The sequence below is a fragment of the Pollicipes pollicipes genome, unplaced genomic scaffold (genome assembly GCF_011947565.3).
Source record: "Pollicipes pollicipes isolate AB1234 unplaced genomic scaffold, Ppol_2.1 Scaffold_2555;HRSCAF=2994_pilon_pilon_pilon, whole genome shotgun sequence".
NCBI classification, from domain to species: Eukaryota; Metazoa; Arthropoda; class Thecostraca; order Pollicipedomorpha; family Pollicipedidae; genus Pollicipes; species Pollicipes pollicipes.
The window spans coordinates 29,794,220-29,810,612 of NW_023596136.1; the positions used below are offsets into that span (position 1 = coordinate 29,794,220).

The 16,393-nt window shown below is 50.4% G+C and overlaps 1 protein-coding gene and 1 non-coding gene across 2 annotated transcripts; one reads left to right on the forward strand and one right to left on the reverse strand.

Moving 5' to 3' along the window:
* The first annotated feature begins 149 nt into the window (after positions 1-149).
* On the forward strand, positions 150-12,606 carry LOC119102300 (prostaglandin reductase 2). The gene is made up of 8 exons (XM_037225669.1): positions 150-256; positions 1,619-1,698; positions 3,128-3,246; positions 3,955-4,155; positions 6,913-7,106; positions 8,271-8,472; positions 9,042-9,251; positions 10,707-12,606. The coding sequence occupies exons 2-8, from the start codon at positions 1,656-1,658 to the stop codon at positions 10,812-10,814; spliced, it is 1,077 nt and encodes a 358-aa protein (XP_037081564.1). The 5' UTR covers positions 150-256; positions 1,619-1,655; the 3' UTR covers positions 10,815-12,606.
* A 1,495-nt stretch (positions 12,607-14,101) lies between these two features.
* Positions 14,102-14,183, reverse strand: TRNAS-AGA (transfer RNA serine (anticodon AGA)). Its single transcript has one exon. It is a non-coding gene; the product is annotated as a tRNA-Ser (tRNA).
* Positions 14,184-16,393: the final 2,210 nt, after the last annotated feature.

Below are 16,393 nucleotides of genomic sequence, written 5' to 3' on the forward strand. Positions count from 1 at the left end.
CTAAAAAAATATATGTCACTTTTATCCCAAAAAGTGGGCTCCAAAATAGACCATTTTATCTAACTTAGCATTCATTTTACCCAAGGGAAAGTGAAAACAGTGGTTTACTTTCAGATATCGAAATGCATTCCAAAGACGAGTTCTGCGTGCATGATTCGAGGTCGACTTGAGCTGTGTTTGCCCGTTGGGTGGGGATGGGAATGGGGATGCGTCGGCGCTTACTCTGATTTTTTGGAGCTCGAGCGACAGGATTCAAGTAGGTTGGCAGGAGCTAGTCTGAGTGCCAGAACTGCCAGATATGGTTTTAGGGTAGATATATGAATTATCTGTATATGGTAGGATTTATGTGCTGCAAGAAGGCCAGCTTATGCTAAAATGCCAGCAGACGATGTACCTTGCTGTGTGATATGGGCTCAAAATATTAGGGGAACAGGGATAACTGTGGTGCACTTGGGTCTCCATTATTGAGAGCATGCAACTAAGTCAATTCCTATTTTATGTTGACTTGATATAAACATTGATTATGCAATAGAGATGTCAATTTGTTGTAGAGTTCAGGCTGCTTCCTCACTCATGGACCTCAACCTCTGTATCTGAAGGCCTCATGCCATTGGTGTGCTTGGTCCCAGACTGATGGTATTGACAAGCAGAGAACCACACTGAGCATTGATGCAGTTCCACTGTATATGTGGTGGAGGGCCTGCCCCAGCCATCTCATCAATTCCCAGTTGAAATTAAGCCAACAGCAATCAAATTCTGCATGGGTTAAGCCAGAAGCAGTTCATTTCATACCTTGAGCTGGTTGGAGGTGAACATAGGCTAAACAAAAATACTGGAAGTAAGGATATATTTGAATTTTTACATAATACCAGAAACATTTCTTGCAGCGTAAATATGAGGCAAACTAAACCTGTTTTAAGGCTGTGTTAACTATTAGCCTTAAAGACATCAAAGTTAGATGCATGTAAACCTTAGAAGCATCCTACGATCATTTGGATGGGCTCTGTATGATGGGTGCAGTTCAGGCACCTGAAAGCCACAACTTACTAACTCATCTGCTGCACCTAGAATAAGCTCCACTGAAATTGGTCATGCAAATAAGCAACATATCCTGCAGTCAAAATCAAAAGTGACTAAGAATGGGGTGTTCAGAGTCTTAGATGGAATCAGTGATGTACCATGTGTTAGGATCTGAATGGAGTAAAAGTTAATACAAAGCTATTATTTTCATAAACTTGCATATTGCTTTTATGCTTAGGAGACAAAACATTGAGTGGGACGCAAAAATGGATTGTAAGACCCTCACCTAAATTTTATTGGGCCCAGCCTCCATTAACACCCACTGCCCATAATTTCTCAGGGACTGTGAAAAGCATTTCAAAGAAGAGATCAATTTTAACACTTTTGAAACATATACAAGTGGTGAACTGCCATCATTTCATGAGGAGGGAGGATACACTGACCCTGTAGTATGTTGAGTTTTGTTAGATCTGATTTACTCTGTATTTTGTGTTCTCATGCAGGGTTTGTTTCTATCTGCAGCACCTACTCATTGACAATTGCATGTTTACCTTACTGATAATACTGACCTATAATATCTGCTTTATCTATCTCACAGGTTTCCTGCAGCTGTTATTAGCCAGGTGTATCAAGCCATGAAGCTGATGAATTATCAGGTGGTCTTTGCTAAGCACCCAGGTAGGTAAAGGTATTGTGAATTGATCATTGATGGCCAAGGTACCCACATGTTCAGAATATAGTGAAGCAATGATCTGGTACATAAATTGTCACCTTCATTGTGCATTGCCCACAGGCATAGGTCTTTGGTGTGAAGTTGTCAGCAGTGCCATGAATCTTGAGTGGCCCTTTGGTGGCAGCATCATTGTTTGTGGCGCTGTGGCATGCTGGATTGAAAATGCTTGGTTCCTTCCTCCCTAGAAAAAGAGTTGTGATCCCATGATGGTCAGTTGGAGGTCAGTCAGTCATGAAGTCATGGTCATGCCCATTCTTGTGGTAAAAAAATAGCTGTAGTTAATGTGTGATGCCACTGAAAACCCCATCTTTGTTAGTCTTCTCTCAATTCAGTAGTGGCTTTCATCAAGATTTTTTTACCCCTAAGGCACTTTCCATGTTTGTTCTTAGCATACAGGTAGCAGAGTATCACCTCTATACAATGCTGCTGACTTTCATAATTTCCTGGCTTGTACCCATTCGTCCTCAATGCTGGATCTGCTAAGTAAATAAGTCATCCAATTTTTGTTTTGTTCTTTGGTGGGTGTGGTAACTTTGTATCAGCAATTCTCAGTCTCTTCTGTTAAGGTTGGCTGTGCTCTGTAAATCAAGCTTTAGAACTACCAATTTGAAATAGCTTCAGAAAAATTATGACATTTCTGATGTGAAATATTATCTGCTTCTCCAGTGGCTAAGTTGTTCGAGATTCACGAATTGCACAGACCTTTACTGCTGCAGTAAACACACATTTAAGAATTGATGTTGCTCAAATTTGCAGTGTAGACCACAAGATGCAGCATGTGGATGTGCCTGGCTGTATCTTGCGGTGCTGGTGTTATGAAGTGGGCATGAGCAGTGTAGTATCTGCCAAGATCCGTGGCAGGGCTGTGAGTTATGATGCATGCAATCATGGTCTTGGGAGAGGGCTCAGCACATAGTGAGAGGACTGACGCAGCTATCCTGTACTGTTTGAGAAGCCATTTGAGCAATGATCTCCACACAGGTGCTGGTAACATAAGAATTGGCCGGGCTTCTGACGTGTTCACATGCTTTTGAACTTGTGTGAACTCATAATCTTGCACGTGGTTCTTGTCACATGCGTACATCTTGCGTGCATTTCGTTACGTGCGTACATCACCATCACTACCCGTGCATCATCAGAAATGCAAACATAATGTAGTTTGTCATGCTGGTTGTAAGCATGCATTTTGAAATGTGGACACAGTATGAGGCATCCCTACATGCAGATAGCATTACCGCATTAGCTTCCCTTTCAAGGCATGTATATGGTCAGACCACTGAACAGGCCATCCTCTGTTGATTGATTGTCATCACCAGCCACGTGGCTGCCCTATGGTGCCGAACGTCAGCCCAGTCGGCGCCGCCTTTCCCTCAGGTGTGAACGGCTCGCCGGCAGAGGACAACTTCCGGTACGAGAGCTGCGAGTACCCTGCCGACCCGGCCGCCGGCCATGTGCTTGTTCAGAACCTGTACCTGTCGGTGGATCCGGCCCAGGTACGTCCAGCTCCTCCCTGTCCTGCCCTGTCCCACCCTGTCCTGCCCTGCCCTGCCCTGCCCTGCCCTGTCCTGCCCGGCTCTGCCCTGGCCTGATCTGATGTGATCTGCCCTTTGCTGTCCTGCCCTGTCCTGCCCCGTCCTGCCCTGCCCTGCCCTGCCCTGCCCTGCCCTGCCCTGCCCTGCCCTGCCCTGCCCTGTCCTGCCCTGTCCTGTCCTGTCCTGCCTGTCCTGTCCTGTCCTGTCCTGTCCTGTCCTGTCCTGTCCTGTCCTGTCCTGTCCTGTCCTACACCCCGCCCCGCCCCATCCCGCCCCGCCGGGGCTGCCTGGTCAGCTCTGTCTTGTCCTGTCCTGTCCTGTCCTACACCCCGCCCCGCCCCGCCCCGCCCCGCCCCGCGGGGGCTGTCTGGTCAGCTCTGTCCCGGCCGTACCCGTGGCTTGAGGCGTGCGAACCGTCCATATTCGGCGCGGAAGCGGGACGCCCTCTGACCTCTCGCGGATCCTGTCCTGGGGTGGGAGCGCGTCCGACCCATGCATGAGGGTGACTCTGAAGCCCTCGCATTGCGTACAGATCTGCTCTGCATCATATCAGCGTAAGATTCACGCGAACATTGTATTGTTTTGGTCGTCTGCTATGTGCAAGTCCACGGTACGTTGCTTCCTACCACAACGGTGGATACGCGTAACCATGACAACGTTGTGTCGCAGAGATGCCAGATGAACGAGGCGAGCGGTGCGGATTACTTGCTGCCGTGGCGATTGGATGAGCCAGTGCCCGGTCTCGGCGGAGTGGGCAAAGTGCTGAGCAGCAACCACGCCGACTTCCGGTCCGGTGACGTCGTCATGTCTGGCTTCTTTGAATGGCCGTGGCGGCTGTATTTCTCCATCGACGCCTCCAAGATCATGAAGGTGCGGTTACGGCCGCTCTGTTAACGCTCTAAATGCATATCAACGGCATCGGTGCCATGTGCGTTGGCACAAATATGGCTAATGCATTTGTGCGGTCTGGAGTCGGACATCTCAAAGTTTTCGGTATTGGTCGGCATATAGAACAGGCACGAGAGGCATTCCACCATCACTTCCCTGTCCTTGAACATTTAGTTTTCCACTTTTGTGTAATAAATCAATCGTCAGAAGGAAGAAATCGTAGCCAAAGTTTTGTTTTGGGGAGTCTCGCTCGATGCTGCGGATCGAGTACCCGGCACGGCCCGGAGTATTTGTGGTGACATCCTCGCACCATATCGTCACTTTGTCTCGGTCCGGACTGGCAACCGGAATCAAAGCCGTGCATAACTGCATCGCTCTTCAGCTCATACTGGGGAAACAAGGTGTGCGGCACTCATTTTATTATGCCACATAATCCAACGTAATCAGTGAGATAAATATTCCCCCGATAACCGATGCTGGGCGTCATATTCTCAGCACATTCATTCCGCGTAGCAGGATAGGCTATACCCGTCTGAAACGGCTAAGGACACGTTCATGCCTTGCGTACTAACTGCAGACTCGCCGCAGATTCTGCGTTAGTCAGCTGTTGCAGATAAGAGATGCCGCATTTAAGCCCGCAGGCCCGCTAAGCGTGGGTCAAAAGAGCTAGAAAGTGCTACTTGTTTTTTTCTGGAACACCGAACGAACCCAGAATCTGCTACGGATGGGACCTGCGTGCTCAAATGTGGCACCTCTAGACTGCAACAGCTAACTGGCTACAGAATCATTGCAGTCTGTGGCCTTACGCAAAGTGTGAACTGTAGAACTGGTCTGGTCTGTAAATTGTGCGTTCTCGTCTGTAAATTAAGTGCCAGCAGGGTCCGGCGGCAAAGGTCAATGCCGCTTTAATATGCTGATAAAGCCAAACAGGCATCGGTACAGACGTAGTAAGATAAGAAACGGCCTGGCTTAGTAATTCTATCTCAACCCGTTTCAGTAGCCGGCAGTCAGAGCCAGGGGCGTTGTATCATGTTCAGTTGGGGGCTCCTGTCTCCGCCCCAATTATGCGGGGAAAGTATGCCAAAGACGAAGCTAATCCTGTGTGTTTTGAAAGGAGGTTCAGCCACTTTTCAGTACCACTTCATCCCCCCCCCCCCCCTCCTCTCTCTCTCTCTCTTTCTCTCAGCTTATCTCACAAGGCGACATTCCTGGCCCGGGCTTTGTTGGGGTGGCGTACACTTAAATATCATCGTCTTGAGTCGCGTTGCGACCCTACGGCGCATGCGTTTCCCAGAGAAGGACGAGCCGCGGCCGCGCACATCCGTCCACCAGCAGTTCGCCAGCGCCCCTAAGACACTAGCAGTTCCAGTGCTCCAGGACGCGGGCTGATACGGGCTGTGGCGGGCAGTTCGGACTGTGGCGGGTGATACCCCTGTGTCGACTCCTCTGCAAATCGAGGGTTGCGGTCTGTGCGTCCTGCACGTGCAGCACTTGAACGCTGCGTAAACAGACGTCGTAAACTGCGTAAACAGATATCAGAAAACACACATACAAAGGCGCAAGCCGGCTCGCGCCGCCAGCAAGGCATGAGTGGTGTCCACGGTACGTGAGAGGCAAAACTGACGCGGGTATGGGAACTCCCGACAGAGGAGGCATGTCTTGGAATGACGTCACCCATTGAACAACTTGCACGTCGAAGTTTACAAGTCATTGTTCCTGACTACATGTTTGTTTTGGCTGTTGGAAGATTAACAAGACCGCTTGGATGGAATCGGGGCCAGTGTCGTAGGAACCAACTATGCACAAACGTCTAGGGATACCGGTGGTGTGGCGGCTAGGCTGCGCGTCTGGGAAATCGGAGGTATGGAGTTTGGTTCCCCGCGGTGCCAGCCCTTCCTGTCGGTGCGAGGCAGACGACGACATGTGGACTTTTTTCTCAAGGTTGGGGGGTCCGAAGCTCTGGTCGGGGGGGGGGGGCTCCAGGCTACCTCCCCGCCCCCCCCCCCCCTTGCGCCCAACTCGTACAGTGTTGCTGCCCTCAGTACTCTAATGTCGACTCTTGCACCCTAACACTTTTCACCTGTGTCACTGCAGTCACCGAAAAAAATCGCCAGATGGGGCAAGACTTGGTTCTTGAACTTACCATGTAAACTGAAGGTTTTGGACCATGCACGGGACAACCACCGTGCATTTGTAATGGCATTGTTGAATTCAGGACCGGCTAAGAGTGCTTGCAGGACTTTGAAAGCATGTTGGGAGTGCCAGCTGGCTGATGGCCACGCAGCAGCTGTGAGTTTTAGCATTCGTTCTGATCACTTCTAATCATACCCTTATTTCATTATGATATCGGCTTCAGCGCATGAGTGATTTCATATCCCTGTGACTGTTTACCTTTCAGTATCTAATCTTGCCACATCGAATCCTGGAACATCTGCTATTGGCAGTGTTGTGCAATGTGTGCTTATGACGAACGCACCGATAACATTCAAGTTGGATTTGTTGGATGGCATGAACGATGCGATTGCCACAAGTCGCCGTTTGCCAATACCATATTCTGGTATTGTATTCTGCTTTATGAAAATGAGCACCCAATTCCCCCCCCCCCCCCTCCCTCGCCGTCATGGTTCAGACGTGATCGACTTGGAATATTCCTGCAGCACGATACCATGTTAGGGCGATGGTGGTGGATGGCGTGTGTTTCATGTGGAGTACGATGATCGATCTGTTTCCCATTCGCAGGTTGACGAGCGATTGGTAGGCAAGCGTTTGTCGCTTCCAATATCTTGCCTGGGTCTCGTCGGCCTGACAGCGCTGTTCGGCATCACCGAGAGGTCAAAGCTGCGAGAACTGAAAACAGATGGCAGCACCAAGCGGACGCTTGTCGTTAGCGGTGCTGCCGGCGCCTGTGGACATTTGGCTGGTCAAATTGGCAGGTATGCCGCATTCAGCATCGTAAATTGCAGTGTTTTCCTAGCGTTTGTTCGATTTACCACAACCGCGCTGCTTGGCTCGGTTGTGGTTACGGACCTTGTGACAGAACTGTTGTCATGTGAATGGTAGTGCATACATGTTCATGAACGCTGGTTTTGAAGGGAATGTCCCACATTTGAAACTATTGAGGAAAACATCAGATATGGTGAAAATAATTTTCATTATAAGTAATGGTATGCAGTCGAGCGCAAAAGACTTCTAGATAACACAGTTTCACTATTGAGTAGTTTCACTATTTACTATCACGCATTATTCAATGTTCGCTTTTATATGTGCCCTTGTTTGATTACGTCTCTTAATATTTTTTTTATAACGTGAGAGTCACTGCATTACGGGCTGCGTCAGAGCTGCCACTGCAGCGGACGGACTGACTCACTTGTAGTAACTGAATGCGCCGCACGGTGTTTTGTTAATTTACGCGCGCAGGATAAACCTGACGATCGCGTGCACGTGCATTGGCCCTTTCTTGTAGTTAATATTTTCAGTGATGTTACATTTTACCTGCATTTGCGTTCTCGGTTACGGTGCTATTTTAAAGGTATTCTATTACTAATATCATGACTGCATAAGCAGTAGGACTCTCCATATTATTTACCACCAAACCAGGTTCGTGATCGAGAACTCCATTTGACGCGTTTGGCTGATAGAAAGCCAAGTGCCCTCCGTTGATGCGGCCATGCTCCAGATGCTCTTGACATTCTCGGCATGAATTCTTGATTCCATAAATTGTATTCTTGACGAGTCAATGGTCATATTGCTTTTGACCTTCAGCGGAGGAGGCGGAACTCTTCGCGTCTTTTGGATTTCATACATCTCTAAGCAATCTCAAAAATAGACGGCGCGAAATAGTCCGCACAAGGTATTGCGCGTGTAGCCCAGAAGCGGGAGGATTTTAAGTTCTAAAAGGGGCATAACTTTGAACTGCAGGGAATGATATCGAAAATGCCGATCTCAATTCAAAATCCCATACACATGTGGAGCAGTTTGAGGATTGGGGTGCCGATCCCATGACAGCGTGTCGCGTGCTGAGCGGTGGTGCTGAGTGGCCGCGTGACCCGGCGTTGACCCGGTGAGTCGTGACTGACCGGCGGCGCGGCGGCGGCCAGGCTGGAGGGCGCTGATCTAGTGGTCGGCATCTGCGGCTCGGCCGCCAAATGCCGCTTCCTCACGGCCGAGGCCGGCTTCGACGCGGCCGTCAACTACCGCACCGAGGACGTGGCCGCCCGGCTCGCCGAGCTCTGCCCGCACGGCGTACACAGCTACTTCGACAACGTAGGCGGCGCCGTCAGCGACGCTGTGATCGGCCAGGTGAGCGGCAGCGTTCGGCCGCCGTCGCGCCAGCTCGGCGCCGGTGCTGACGCCGCCGACGGAGAGGGTCGGTTGGCCCGGCCAGAGGCGGTGTCGGTGCGCCGTCTGCGGTGCACGGTTGGCACGCTGGTTACCGCTGATAAAATGCAGCTTCTTCTTCCGGGTCGTCGTCGTCGAGTCTGGCCACAAGAGTTGGTTTGTGTTGCGTGCGCTCACACAGCCGATTTCTCCAGCTGTGCGAGCACGGGTTTTGGCCCACGAACGCATAATCACATGTGCGTGCGTTGTATTATAGTGTTTTAAACAGGTGACCGGCAAGTGAATGCTATATTGTGCACCGAACCCTTCTTTGTAGTTCGAATTTTAAGCGTTTGTTTCCGCGTTTACCCGATTGTGTTTGTGATGCACCACACTTTTGCGCTGTGCTTTGTACAGGGCTGCTTTGAGAACAGGATAGGAAGTAAGCATTGTTATCAAAGAGGTCATTGCCAAGCCCATCATGTAACTTGGCGGAACTGACTCCGAAGGCCAGACACGGTTCTCAACGTTGGTAATGTCTGCGTTTGCAGATGGTGCCGGGCAGCGCCATAGTCCTCTGCGGACAGATATCCACGTACAATACAGACGCGCCGTACCCGCCTCCCCTGAAGCCGGAAGTGCAGCAGATTGTCACAGAGCGCGGCATTAGCAGGGAGCGGTACCTGGTACTGGAGTACCAGGACAAGTTTGCCGACGGCGTGACCCGTCTCGCTCACTGGCTCAACGCCGGCGCTCTGAAGGTGAACATGGCGTCGCTGGCGGCGAGCTGTTGTCTTGGAAACCGTAGGCGACCTGGATGTTGCGATTCAGGATGTTGTGGCTGGTTGTTAACGGCAGTTAAGGTAGAATCGGCATATTGAGGAGAAAGCGTCGCTGTTTCCACCCTACGCAGTTACATTTGTGGATGGTTGGCAAGCAGCCATCTTGTGAGAATGCACATCAGATCCGGTTAGTCGGGTAAGTTCAGCATTTGGTTGGGAGGAGACAAATATGACTACCGAAATTTGACCCCCTCGAATGCGCTTTGAGGCGTCGAAATGAAGCCTAAAGTGTAATTTTTGTTTGGAATAAGAGGTTCGCCTAAAGATACCGCAAATTCGTGGAGATACCCATCACATTGAATGCTGACTGTTTCTGACCCAAAGAAGAGTTGTCAAACTTCTCCCGACTTTGGTAGTTTTGCGCACTCCTAGCGGTGGGGTTTGACCCAGTGAGCGGAGCGATGGGTAGTCACTTATGAGTCATTTCAAGCAGTTCATGCTGTGATTACTTTCAATTCTCTTTCACCTGCATGTGCACGCACATGGTCACTATCGACCTAAAAGCTGCCCTGATCCGCATTCCCATGCTTGCTGCTTTATGAGTTCGCTTGGTTTCTCTCATACTTCAAATGCGAGACGCATTAATGACGTTAACACCTACAAAACTAATGAAGTTTTCGCGCCCTAAAACCACGTTTGTTCGCGGCAGATGCCCCAATCTTGCAACATTCACTTCTTAATATGACTGCTTATGTTCATTTATATGTGTCACGGTGGGGAGAAGCGGGCACCCTTAATCACTTGTTCTTGGGTGATAGTAGGTAACACAAGATTATAAAGAATACAGGCTTGTGAAGCATGTGTTCAGAAGCGCATTTAGTAGATTTAAGTGGCGCATTGGCAAGGCAGGACGTGTTCTTCACGCGTGCCGCAGTTGCTTGCTAACTGACATGTGTTCGATGAAAATGTCATGATGCATTGTCTTATAGAACGCAAGGTATGTTATCGGTCTGTTTAAGTGTCGAGCTAAACAGTCCACGAAAGACCACATTCAATGACCTTTGGACAAATTCCTGCTGGGAAACTGTTTGGCAGCTTTCACTCGTGTGGCTGGACAGTGGGTGTATGTTCAGGATTATGGCACAAGTCAAGTGCGATAGGTCATTCTGGCGCGCATCGCTGGTTCCAGGCATTGTGACGTCATCGCGAGTGATTGGGGAGGTCGGGTTAGTTGAAGCCTGGAGCGAAACCAAGAAACCGGATAGATTGTATTTTTCCTCGGATTTCTTTTCCGTGTCACATAATAAAAAACATAAGGTGTTCTGTTCTCACACATCACCAGGGACCCGTCTGCGGGACTGGGAGTGGCCGGTTGGTGTTGGTGTACTTGCCCACCGGGTCGCCGTGACTTGGCTGACCACATGCTGATTCCAGGTGTTCGAAACAGTGGAGGACGGCCTGGAGAACGCCGGTAAAGCCTTCTGTTCCATGATGTCGGGCGGCAATGTTGGCAAACAGCTTGTGAAAGTCAGCGACGCTTGACGGCGCCCGGCACGCCTCGCTTGTGCTGACACCTGCTGGCCGCTCCAGTGAATGGCCGACGGCTGTGGGTGATGGCGGTGAATGGCGGCTTTGTTGGATGCGTGTCGACGCCGTTCCGTATCTTTTTACCCGAAGCATTGCTTGTGGTGTTTGGAGACGCTTCAGCTGGTCAGTGCTGTGCAGGCATCGGACGCTGCTCCAGGTGGTGGTGTGTTGGCCCATAGCGTAATGTTCACATGCTGGTCAGTGCTGTGCAGGCATCGGACGCTGCTCCAGGTGGTGGTGTGTTGACCCGTAGCGTAATGTTCACATGCTCCGGCGTAGGATCCGTCGGCGGTTGCCTGATTCCAACGTGACGTCACCGTGAGATTTCCGTTATCGTCGTCGATTCTGAACTGTTGTTAGTTTTACCAGTGAGCAATTATCAAGTATTAAGTAAGCCATCATGACACACTCAGCAGCTGGCCTGCAGAAACATGTTCGGCTTCGGCTCCGACCGGCCCCAATTCTCAAATGAACGGCTCGGGTTCCGACCGGCCCCGATTCTCAAATGTACGGCTCGGGCTCTGACCGGCCCCAATTCTCAAATGAACGGCTTCGGCTCCGACCGGCCCCAATTCTCAAATGAACGGCTTCGGCTCCGACTAGCCCCAATTCTCAAAGGAACGGCTCGGGCTCCGACTGGCCCGCATTCTCAAATGAATTGATTTCGCGTTTACCCTCTTACCCTTAATTCATTTCAAATCTGATGAATTCCTGCGTGATTTGTGACTGCCGGGAATCCAACACAAGGCTGGCGGAAGCCCTCAAAATGTTGCGCTTCTGAGGTTATGTGCCCACCACACATTGCTTTGCTTTGGTAACGTACACTCAAGGCATTCCGAGGAGAGAAGAAAAAAACGTATATGGTGCAGAACAGTGTCAAATTTGAGGGCATGCAACTAAAACTATTGAGTAGGGAGGGTAATACGGACGTGAGTTGGAGAGTCGAGTGGTTGAAGCCTCGAGCCGAATGCGTCAAGCGCTTGTTCTTGATTTAGCGTAGGGAATCTCGCATGATTCGCTCAGTTAACTTATTGCTTGGGGCTTATGCTACGGAACGGTCATATCCAGAGGCGCTTAGGGTGTGGAAAAGCACAGTTTATGATAAATACATGAAGTGAAGTGCGTAACGTGCCATTCGGCGTTCTGCAAGCGCGCCTTTAATTATCACCTTTTTTCTGTTTCGTCTGTGGATGGAGGTGCACAACAACAGAACCTGCGGTCTTTGTAAATTGCCTCAACTCGAGCGAGCTACTGGTAATATGGCTCGCTTGTGTCGAATGGCGAGATAAAGTATATGGTACTGCCGAAAATGTACAAAATGGTGTCGCTTAACATGTCGCGGAGTGTTTGCCTTCGCCTGGTTGCCTTTGTCTCTTTTCCCAGATTGCAGATGTCTTCCGTCAGAACTGCATCGCAACTTTCGTGTCCAACCCTCCTAGTGTCTCGCTCACGCTAGTCAGTATTACGTACATCTGCGACCGCCGTCGGTGCTACGGACTCACTGACCCCACCGTATTGTGTGTGTGTGTGTGCGCGCGCGCGCGCGGTGGTGTGCTGCTGAATAGGCGCTACTGAGCCTCCCGGCCCAGTCGCCGGAGCACAATTATGACCGATCTGAGCCGCAATTTGTCGGTGTGATGTCGCCCGCGGCTGTCACAAAGGCGGCACGCCTGCTGCGGCTCGGTAACCAGTGGGGCTTGCGGTGGACGGCGATGATAGCGAACAATATACGTGAGTGCAGTCTTGACTGGGGTCGCCTTGCGCGAGCGTGATCGTGGGGAAAACTGCCGATAGGTCGGATGCAGAGGTATGCGGCTGGTGGGCACGCCGCTGCCTCCAATGCCTCTCACTGCCGTGCTCAGTGGCCACACTACTCTCGAGGCCCGGCGGCTCCTCTGGCACGGCAACCAAACGGGAAGGGAGCCAAGCTTTTGGTTTCGAGGCCAGAGCCAAGGCAATGGGACGGAGCTTACGTTGAAGCAGAAGTTGAGTTCTGGAGGTGTAGACTGCTTGACCAAAGCCCATGGCTTCGTATTTTTGAGACGTGGATCAGAATCCGGAGCCAGCGACGCTGAGCTTTGTACACGAGAAGCCTAAGTCTGCGGCTTCACATCAAGGAGACGTGACGCCAAACCCGAGCACATCGGTTAAAATCATAAGGCCAGAGACGGGGCAGAATCTTATGTACAACACTGCTGCGAAGCCGAGACCATTTTGTTTCCGCCTGAACTGCTTGGGACACAGAACAGATCATGGGAGTTTAGCGCGGTGGCTGGGACAGGTTGATGACAACGGGTGGAAGATTGTTTTGGACTATCGCCCTCATCCTGTGTGTAAGTGTCCAACGTTTAGGACAGTTTTGTGGAGATCGGCCATGCCTGAGCCTTGCCATAGTTTCTGGACGCAAACATGAATGGTGTGTCGTTGACGAGTTTGTCCACTTCAGAAGCAGATAATCCTATTCCCGCTTGTCAGCACCTGTTTGCATTGAGGACGTTTTTGACTCCTTTCGGCCGCCATTATAGTGACACGGCGAGTTGTTTGTACATATTAACTGCGCCGCGTGCGTGAAATTAGCTAATGGCAAAACAAGTTTTGTTGTTGAACGTTCTGATATCAACCTTTTAAGCAGCACGTTTGCCATGGCGATCGTGTGTTTACTGCGATTAAGGATACAGCAGTAGCCAGGGGCGTAGATTCCTATTCAACCGTGTTTGAGAGGGGCTCAGCCCCCGTCAAACTGGGCTTCAGCCCCTCAACCTTGAGAAAAAGTGGGCCACATTCTGGAAGAAACTGGTTGGTGGTATATCTTGATGGGTAGGGTCCACTATCTTTTGCTGTTTAGCAGCCCCTCCCCCTCCAAAAAAACTTAGTTATGAAACCACGCCTCATGTGGAAAGCGTCCCCGATGGTAAATGCGCAAGCTTTTAACTACATCCTGCGCTACCCAATGTAGCCGTAGTTTTAAGGTGATTATGATGAGAGAGCACTGTTCCCCCACTGTAAGTACAACCACGCAGTGCTAAATCTGTTGTTCATCGCACGCAAATGATTACGGAAGTATATTTCAAATAAATGCGTGTGCAACCGGGAGACATTACCCGACTTATCCCAAGTCAAGTCTTTCTATTCCCGCTTCCTATTCAGGTCTGCCTATTCGTGTTCACATTTCTTGCTAAGAATTGCGCATTCGGTATGGCAACTTGCCGGCCGCCCGAATGCCGCTAAGCTAGAAAAACCTCCGCGGTCGGTAGGACTCGAACCTACGCTCCCAGAGGGAATCTGATTTCTAGTCAGACGCCTTAACCACTCGGCCACGACCGCTGGTAGTCTACCGCTATCCACCGTCGATTAGGTAGAAATACAGCACTGTTCTGCGCAGTTGCAATGTTAATCTTAGAGATTAATTCATGATGATATAACGTAACATCTCAAATTATGTCTTTAAATATTTCAATACAACACTATTACAGCCCCCGAATCATTTCCACATCTTTGAAAGCTATATGCCTGTGTTTTGCATAACTACCTGGATTTCGTGATAAACAGTCACTGAAATGCTTTTGTTTACATTCAAACAAACGATTCCTGCTTCGGTCGCCGGAAAGGTAGGGAGATTTGCATTGCTTGTGAACAAGTTTGATAGTTGCTGCGAGCTGCTGGAACCTGCAGGAAAGGGATGGACAGTAAATTTTGAAATCTATTTCCCCGAAAAAATATAGTCGGTCCTCAGCAAGTCGTGCCCATTGGAGCCAATTATTCATGGCTCAATTGGACCAGTCAGTTATCAGAAGACGGTGCCAGTCGGTCTGCTAATTAAAATTTCGTGCCTAGCAATTGGCCATCACCGACCGGAGTCATTTAGTTTCATTTGGCCAGCCCGAATGGAACCGATCAATCACAGACCAGATGAGATGAAATGTTTGCATTTCAGTGGGCAGTAATTGATCCTCGTCCAATTGAAGCCATCTGTTCTTTGCACGCTTGGATGCAATTGATACTCGTCGAACTGGAGCCAGCTAGTCCTGATCAATTCATTTCGTTACCAAGGCACCAATGTGTCATGCCATGCGGCGTACTTGCAGGATTACGAGAAGGACCCAGCCGGCAAGGGCGTAGTTTGGCAAAATGAGTTTAGAGGGGGGGGGAAGGAGGGGAGGCTGAACAATGAAAAATGGTTCGACGTTCTCCCAAAATATGTCAGCAAACAGGTTTCCCTACGAAATTTATCCCACTCTCCCAAAGTTGGGGAGGGGGGCTGAAGCCCATGCTGGGGTAGCTGAGGTCTCCCCCCCCCCCCCCACACACACCGAATAAGAAACATCTCCGCCAGGTAGCATTCCCGAATGGGGCCCACATGGGCTAAATGTAAGGCCAAGTTGGGAGCAGTCGCTCGAGCGACTGTTCTCAATTGTAAACCCATGGTTTAAACGAACAGTTGGGTGTTTGGAAGTGGTTTATTTGCATTTGCTTTAAGTGCTAAAAGCTTTATGGTGGCGACTCGGTCAGCATGCTGACCCGTCAGGTATACATTGTGCGTGGAGGCAGGGGCTCCGAATCACTCCGAAGGCGAGTACACCAGGATGCAGCGCATATGTATTTTGTAGGCAGTTGGACATGCGTGGCACAGCGTCGTCCGTCGCATGACTTAGCAGACGTGGCCAAGGCCCTATGATAACAGCTTGGGCGGCAGGATTGGATCCCATGTTTTCCCTCCCATCTTGTACTGCCTCTCAGGCTTGGGCGTGGCCGCTGCCTGCTCTCCCTGCCGGGTGCAAAAGGCGAATCCAGCGGCCCGAGTCATCTCGTGGCCGCGGGGCCCGGGTCACATTCATCGGTCTTGGAGTCGCCGAGCTGGCGCGTCATCGTGAATGACTTCGTTGCACACCGTGACCACATTGGCGCCCACAGGGTCCTAAATGACCCCGGTGGCGGTCCGGTCGCTGCACTCCCCTCCGGCTGTTTCTCAGCGCGTCACGGGGTCGGTGGTGGCCGCCGCTTTGAGGCTGCCCGCTCTCTAGCTTAGCCGACCGGAACTCCTGTGTGAAAGACTTACCCCCCCCCCCCCCCCAATTGGCGCGCAGGGCGTTTGTACCTTCGGCCGCGTCCTGGAACCGCGTGCCAACGACCATTGTGTCTTACCTGAGCCGTGCTCTGTTCATGGCTGGATTTACCAATGTGACGAAAAGGTAGTCTTTCCTTATGTGTGCTTTTATCACGTTATTGGTGGGGTTTTAGCATTGCCGCATCTTCGTTTTCATCGTACAGCCCATTGGTTCGAATCAAACATTACGCGATGGATATTAAACGATTTGTAATCAATACATAATATTGATCATGATGGTGGCAGCCACAGCCAAGAATTCTGCTGTAGCAAGCTGCAATCGCGCGCTGCTATTTGGAAATGCGTAAATGGATGGCAGCAGAATCGGCAAAAGCTGTGTTAAGTGTCGGCGAAAAGTCGCTCTCACGAATGCTAATTTTCATCCTTTTGGTTGGGCCACTGCCCCACCCGCTTAAATTAGGTTTGCCGT